This window comes from Xyrauchen texanus, chromosome 39 (assembly GCF_025860055.1).
Source record: "Xyrauchen texanus isolate HMW12.3.18 chromosome 39, RBS_HiC_50CHRs, whole genome shotgun sequence".
Classification (NCBI taxonomy): Eukaryota; Metazoa; Chordata; class Actinopteri; order Cypriniformes; family Catostomidae; genus Xyrauchen; species Xyrauchen texanus.
In genome coordinates, this window is record NC_068314.1 from 37,747,907 (window position 1) to 37,755,179 (window position 7,273).

At 43.2% G+C, this 7,273-nt stretch overlaps 1 protein-coding gene across 1 annotated transcript in view; it reads left to right on the forward strand.

Annotated features, from left to right (window-relative positions):
* Positions 1–1,757, forward strand: part of LOC127632339 (zinc finger matrin-type protein 3-like) — a 12,849-nt gene extending 11,092 nt beyond the window's left edge. Inside the window, 3 exon segments of the mRNA XM_052110885.1 lie at positions 189–346; positions 348–368; positions 370–1,757. Of these exon segments, the coding sequence (XP_051966845.1) occupies positions 189–346; positions 348–368; positions 370–399 (209 nt within the window). The 3' untranslated portion in view covers positions 400–1,757.
* The last annotated feature ends 5,516 nt before the right edge of the window (positions 1,758–7,273 follow it).

Here is a 7,273-nt window from a genome sequence, read left to right on the forward strand (position 1 = left end):
CACACACACACAGTCTCACACACACACACTCACACACACACACACACACACAATCTCACACACACAGAGACTCACAGACACACACACACACACACACACACAGACACACACACTCACACACATTGTTTAATCATGTATTCATTCATGTGATGTTTATTTCTTGATACAATGTTTCTGCACCCTTTCAGGCCCGTACTACAACCCGCGGCCGAGGCAGCGTATCCCACGAGACCTCGCCATGTGTGTCACGCCCAGCGGGCAGTTCTACTGCTCCATGTGTAACTCGGGCGCCAGCGAAGAAGCCGAGTTTCGACTCCACTTGGAGAGCAAACCGCACAAGAGCCGAAGTGTCGGAGCAGCGCTACCGCGAGTGAGATGGAACACCTGGGATACACTTAAATCCACAGATCACATGATCAATAATCTCACACTGTTGCAATGCGGTACAAAGACTTTTATTATTCTACAAGCAATTTATAAGCTAATAATCACACCGTTGCATTTTACCAACATGGCAAACGTGTTTTGTGCCATAAACTGTTCTGGAGATATAAAGAGTAACAGCTCATCCATCTTCATCAGGACTCTTCATCAGTGATCAGCACTGCATGTGCCGCTCTTAATGTATATTACATTATTCATTCTCCAGTATGTGTGATTAAACCTCAACTGCAGATCCGTGTTGTAAGGATTCACTCCTGCGGCGCCGTGACAGCGATGACATCACGCCGCATTACACACGCTCATACATGCAGAAGCGGTTCGATCCGTTCAAACACATTCGTTCTTTGGTTCTGTTCTTGTCGTGCCGGATCATCCCAGAGATCTGGACAACATGCCTATTTTTAATAAGGTGACTTTGGGTCTCTGTGCCCCCCATGCCCCCCGTGCCCCCCGTTCCCCCCGTTCCCCCTACCTCACACGAAGACTGTTGTAGATGTTCCAGTTTATTGAACTACAAGTTAAAAGAATATTCATAATCTTGATTACAGTGAACATTCATTTCGACTCGTTCCTCGTTTTCTTTAAATGTGTTCCAGTGAGACACTTATAATGGAGGTCAATGGGGCACATTTTTGGAGGTTTTAAAGTCATAAATGCGACGCTTATAATTTTATAAAAGCACTTACATTAATTCAGCTGTAAAGTTGTTAAAAAAAAATCTTGTTGTTGTTTTAGGGTTTACAGGGTCACGTCGTCATGGCAACTAGGTTGTATAATTGTCTATAAGTTCACACACATGTCCAACATTCAGCGAGAGGACAACACTATGCCCATGTGTTAAATACAGAACGGGCTCTACCTTTTACATTCGAGCATATTTGATTTATTGTTGGAAATTCCTCCATTATTTGAGTTTAAGTGGAATAAATATATGACGGAAGGGTTTTGCAATATTATAAAGACTGTTGGACTCTCACGGTTCAGTGCACTTGTGATTTAATCCTCTCTGATTGTGTTCAATAGTCCTGCAGCACATGTTCAGTGACAAGGAAACATGCAGGTGTGTGTGTGTGTGTGTGTGTGTGTGTGTGTGATGTATGTGATGTGTGTGTGATGTGTGTGATGTGTGTGTGTGTGAGGTGTGTGTGTGATGTGTGTGTGTGTGATGCGTGTGATGTGTGTGTGTGTGTGTGTGTGTGTGTGTGTGATGTGTGTGTGATGCATGTGATGTGTGTGATGTGTGATGTGTGTGTGTGAGGTGTGTGTGTGATGTGTGTGATGTGTGTGTGTGTGTGTGTGATGTATGTGATGTGTGTGTGTGTGTGTGTGTGTGTGATGTGTGTGTGTGTGATGTGTGTGTGTGATGTGTGTGTGTGTGTGATGTATGTGATGTATGTGATGTGTGTGTGTGTGTGTGTGTGATGTGTGTGTGTGTGTGTGATGTATGTGATGTGTGTGATGTGTGTGTGTGATGTGTGTGTGTGTGTGTGTGTGTGATGTGTGTGAGGTGTGTGTGTGATGTGTGTGTGTGTGTGTGTGTGTGTGTGTGATGTATGTGATGTGTGTGTGTGTGTGTGAAGTGTGTGTGTGTGAGGTGTGTGTGTGATGTGTGTGTGTGTGATGCGTGTGATGTGTGTGTGTGTGTGTGTGTGTGTGTGTGATGTATGTGATGTGTGTGTGTGTGTGTGTGTGATGTGTGTGTGTGATGTGTGTGTGTGTGTGTGTGTGTGTGTGTGTGTGTGTGTGTGTGTGATGTATGTGATGTGTGTGTGATGTGTGTGATGTGTGTGTGTGTGAGGTGTGTGTGTGTGATGTGTGTGTGTGTGATGCGTGTGATGTGTGTGTGTGTGTGTGTGTGTGTGTGATGTGTGTGTGATGCGTGTGATGTGTGATGTGTGTGTGTGATGTGTGTGTGTGATGTGTGTGATGTGTGTGTGTGTGTGTGTGTGATGTATGTGATGTGTGTGTGTGTGTGTGTGTGTGTGTGATGTGTGTGTGTGTGTGATGTATGTGATGTGTGTGATGTGTGTGTGTGTGTGTGATGTATGTGATGTGTGTGTGTGTGTGTGTGTGTGTGTGATGTGTGTGTGTGTGTGATGTATGTGATGTGTGTGATGTGTGTGTGTGATGTGTGTGTGTGTGTGATGTATGTGATGTATGTGATGTGTGTGTGTGATGTGTGTGATGTGTGTGTGTGTGATGTGTGTGTGTGATGTGTGTGATGTGTGTGTGTGATGTGTGTGTGTGATGTGTGTGATGTGTGTGAGGTGTGTGTGTGATGTGTGTGTGTGTGTGTGATGTATGTGATGTGTGTGTGTGTGTGTGTGTGATGTGTGTGATGTGTGTGTGTGTGTGTGTGTGTGTGATGTATGTGATGTGTGTGATGTGTGATGTGTGTGTGTGATGTGTGTGATGTGTGTGATGTGTGTGTGTGTGTGTGTGTGTGTGTGATGTGTGTGATGTGTGTGTGTGTGTGTGTGTGTGATGTGTGTGATGTGTGTGATGTGTGTGATGTGTGTGTGTGATGTGTGTGATGTGTGTGATGTGTGTGTGTGTGTGTGTGTGATGTGTGTGATGTGTGTGATGTGTGTGTGTGTGTGTGTGTGTGTGTGATGTGTGTGAGGTGTGTGTGTGATGTGTGTGTGTGTGTGTGTGTGTGTGTGATGTATGTGATGTATGTGTGTGTGTGATGTGTGTGATGTGTGTGATGTGTGTGATGTGTGTGTGTGTGTGATGTGTGTGATGTGTGTGATGTGTGTGATGTGTGTGTGTGATGTGTGTGATGTGTGTGATGTGTGTGTGTGTGTGTGTGTGTGTGATGTGTGTGATGTGTGTGTGTGTGTGTGTGTGTGATGTGTGTGAGGTGTGTGTGTGATGTGTGTGTGTGTGTGTGTGTGTGTGTGATGTATGTGATGTATGTGATGTGTGTGTGTGATGTGTGTGATGTGTGTGTGTGATGTGTGTGTGTGATGTGTGTGATGTGTGTGAGGTGTGTGTGTGATGTGTGTGTGTGTGTGTGTGTGTGTGTGATGTATGTGATGTGTGTGTGTGTGTGTGAAGTGTGTGTGTGTGTGATGTGTGTGATGTGTGTGTGTGTGAGGTGTGTGTGTGATGTGTGTGTGTGTGATGCGTGTGATGTGTGTGTGTGTGTGTGTGATGTGTGTGTGATGCGTGTGATGTGTGTGATGTGTGTGATGTGTGTGTGTGTGAGGTGTGTGTGTGATGTGTGTGATGTGTGTGTGTGTGTGATGTATGTGATGTGTGTGTGTGTGATGTGTGTGTGTGTGATGTGTGTGTGATGCGTGTGATGTGTGTGTGTGTGTGTGTGATGTGTGTGTGTGTGTGTGTGTGTGATGTGTGTGTGTGTGATGTGTGTGTGATGCGTGTGATGTGTGTGTGTGTGTGTGATGTGTGTGTGTGTGTGTGATGTGTGTGTGTGTGATGTGTGTGTGTGTGATGTGTGTGTGATGCGTGTGATGTGTGTGTGTGTGTGTGTGATGTGTGTGTGTGTGTGTGTGTGATGTGTGTGTGTGTGTGTGATGTGTGTGAGGTGTGTGTGTGTGTGTGTGTGTGTGATGTATGTGATGTGTGTGTGTGTGTGTGATGTGTGTGTGTGTGATGTATGTGATGTGTGTGATGTGTGTGTGTGATGTGTGTGTGTGTGTGTGTGTGTGATGTGTGTGTGTGTGATGTATGTGATGTGTGTGATGTGTGTGTGTGATGTGTGTGTGTGTGTGTGTGTGTGATGTATGTGATGTGTGTGAGGTGTGTGTGTGTGATGTGTGTGTGTGTGTGTGTGTGATGTGTGTGTGTGTGTGATGTGTGTGATGTGTGTGTGTGTGTGATGTATGTGATGTGTGTGTGTGTGTGAAGTGTGTGTGTGTGTGTGATGTATGTGATGTGTGTGTGTGTGTGAGGTGTGTGTGTGATGTGTGTGTGTGTGATGCGTGTGATGTGTGTGTGTGTGTGTGATGTGTGTGTGATGCGTGTGATGTGTGTGATGTGTGTGTGTGTGTGATGTGTGTGTGATGCGTGTGATGCGTGTGATGTGTGTGTGTGTGTGTGTGTGTGTGATGCGTGTGATGTGTGTGTGTGTGTGTGATGTGTGTGTGATGCGTGTGATGTGTGTGATGTGTGTGTGTGTGAGGTGTGTGTGTGATGTGTGTGATGTGTGTGTGTGTGTGATGTATGTGATGTGTGTGATGTGTGTGTGTGTGTGTGTGTGTGTGTGATGTGTGTGTGATGCGTGTGATGTGTGTGTGTGTGTGTGATGTGTGTGATGTGTGTGATGTGTGTGTGTGTGTGTGTGTGTGATGTGTGTGATGTGTGATGTGTGTGTGTGTGTATGATGTGTGATGTGTGTGTGTGATGTGTGTGTGTGTGTGTGTGTGTGTGTGTGTGATGTGTGTGTGATGCGTGTGATGTATGTGATGTGTGTGATGTGTGTGTGTGTGTGATGTATGTGATGTGTGTGATGTGTGTGTGTGTGATGTGTGTGTGTGTGAGGTGTGTGATGTGTGTGATGTGTGTGTGTGTGAGGTGTGTGTGTGATGTGTGTGTGTGTGATGCGTGTGTGTGTGTGTGTGTGTGTGTGTGTGATGTGTGTGTGATGCGTGTGATGTATGTGATGTGTGTGATGTGTGTGTGTGTGTGATGTATGTGATGTGTGTGATGTGTGTGTGTGTGAGGTGTGTGTGTGATGTGTGTGTGTGTGATGTGTGTGTGATGCGTGTGATGTGTGTGTGTGTGTGTGTGTGTGTGTGTGATGTGTGTGTGATGCGTGTGATGTTTGCATTGGGAGAAATCATGGGGGATTTGATGTGTTTGTCAGTGCAGCTCCGCAGCGGGACGTTTACTCATCTGGGACGTTGATCTGCTTTGCATATGTTTAAAGTAGGAGGAACCCGTTTAATGTTTTGCATATTCAAATACTGTGTTCTTACAGTGCCTTTATGAGGACACCGACATACACTTCTCTCAGACGTCCATCACAGCTCTTTGTGCAATACAGTGGAAATATGACATTTATTTGACATTATTTGAGGCTCATTATACTGTATGTGCCGCACAAATGACCATTTTTAAACTTTATTGTAAAAAAACATCCTGGAACGTTTTGAGCGGAATATAACATGTATTACAATATTTCAAAAAAATAATTATTTCATAAGATGTATGAAGATAAAGAAGAAATTGTCTCATTCATTTTTTCATTTATTTAAATTTCAGTCTTGACGAGCGTTTGTGAAAGATGATTTTAGAGCTCTTATAACACACATATAACATGTTTATTACTCAAACAGTCTGGATTGGAGTTTTTCTTCTGACATTAATTCTTTATGATTCAACTCATTCAAACTCTGTTTTGTAAATCATTTCAACTTTAAGTCTGATTTATTTTTGCTCTCTGAAAACTTTATACATTTTAAGAAATGTTATGTTTAAGGCTGAAAACAGTTTTTCTTGTTTTAAGAATATTTAGATATTTCACTAATAATTCATAAAAGTATATTTTGCAGTGCATTGACAAAATGATGATGATGTCATTGGCACATTTGCATACTGAATTGCAGTTGATGTATATTATTTATTTGCATCCTGACATTTTTGTCTTTTTCATGTTTGTTTGTTTTTTCGATCATTTTGGCTGTTAATATCAGCGGCATACATTTACCAAAGGTGTTTATTTTAGGGGCAGTTTTGATATTTCAACCTCAGTTTCTGTAACACATCTATTAGATTAGATTAGATTCAGCTTTATTGTCATTGTGCAAAATACAAGTACAGAGCCAATGAAATACAGTTAGCATCTAACCAGAAGTGCAAATAGCAATATGTGTATATAGTATGTATATATATATATGTATATATATATAATATATATATAAATATGTGAGTATATACAATATGTTTTTTTGAGTGCAAAGCTATGATGTAGAGAAGCAGAGACCAGCTCAATGCAAATGTCTATAATACAAGGTGCAAATGAAGAAGCATAAACTGAAGGTGCATTGTACAGAATGAGGTATAAATGTGTAAATATATGTATATGGGCAGTGGCCTTAACAGTGCAAGCAGCATCAGGAGGTGGGCTAAACTGTTCCTGAGTCTGCTGGTGCGACAGCGAAGACTCCTATAGTGTCTCCCGGATGGAAGAGGAGTGAACAGACCGTGGTTGGGGTGAGAGGTGTCTTTGATTATGCTTCTCACCCTCCTTACGCAGCGTTTATTGTGACTGTCATTGATGGAGGGTAGCTGGACACCAGTGATGTATCGGGCAGTTTTCACCACCCGCTGGAGTGCCTTCTGATCGGAGACAGTGCAGTTGCCATCACTGTGATGCAGTTTGTTCATTCCTAGTTTCCTAAGGAAGTAAAGGCGCTGTTGCACCTTTTTAATCAGAGTGGAGGTGTTGTAGGTCCAGGAAAGATCCTCAGAGATATGGACACCCAGGAACTTAAAGCTCATCACGCGCTCCACTTCAATGTAGATGGGAGTGTGTGTCTGTGTGTGTGTGTGTGTGTGTGTGTGTGTCCTTTCCTAGTCCGCCGGTAGTCCACTATCAGTTCCTTGGTCTTCTGGGTGTTGAGTGTGAGATTGTTGTTGGCACACCACACTACCAGGTGCTGTACCTCTTCCCTGTAGGTATCTCATAATATATAATCTATAACACACTGTGTACACACAATAGTTTCACTCGGGACCTTCAGGACAAAAATGTCCCCATTGAAACTCATTAAAACTGCAATATTTGATCCCAGTGTCATTAAACCATCACATCATGAATTCATTCTGCAGCTCTGGCTTCAAAATTTACATTTTTAATATT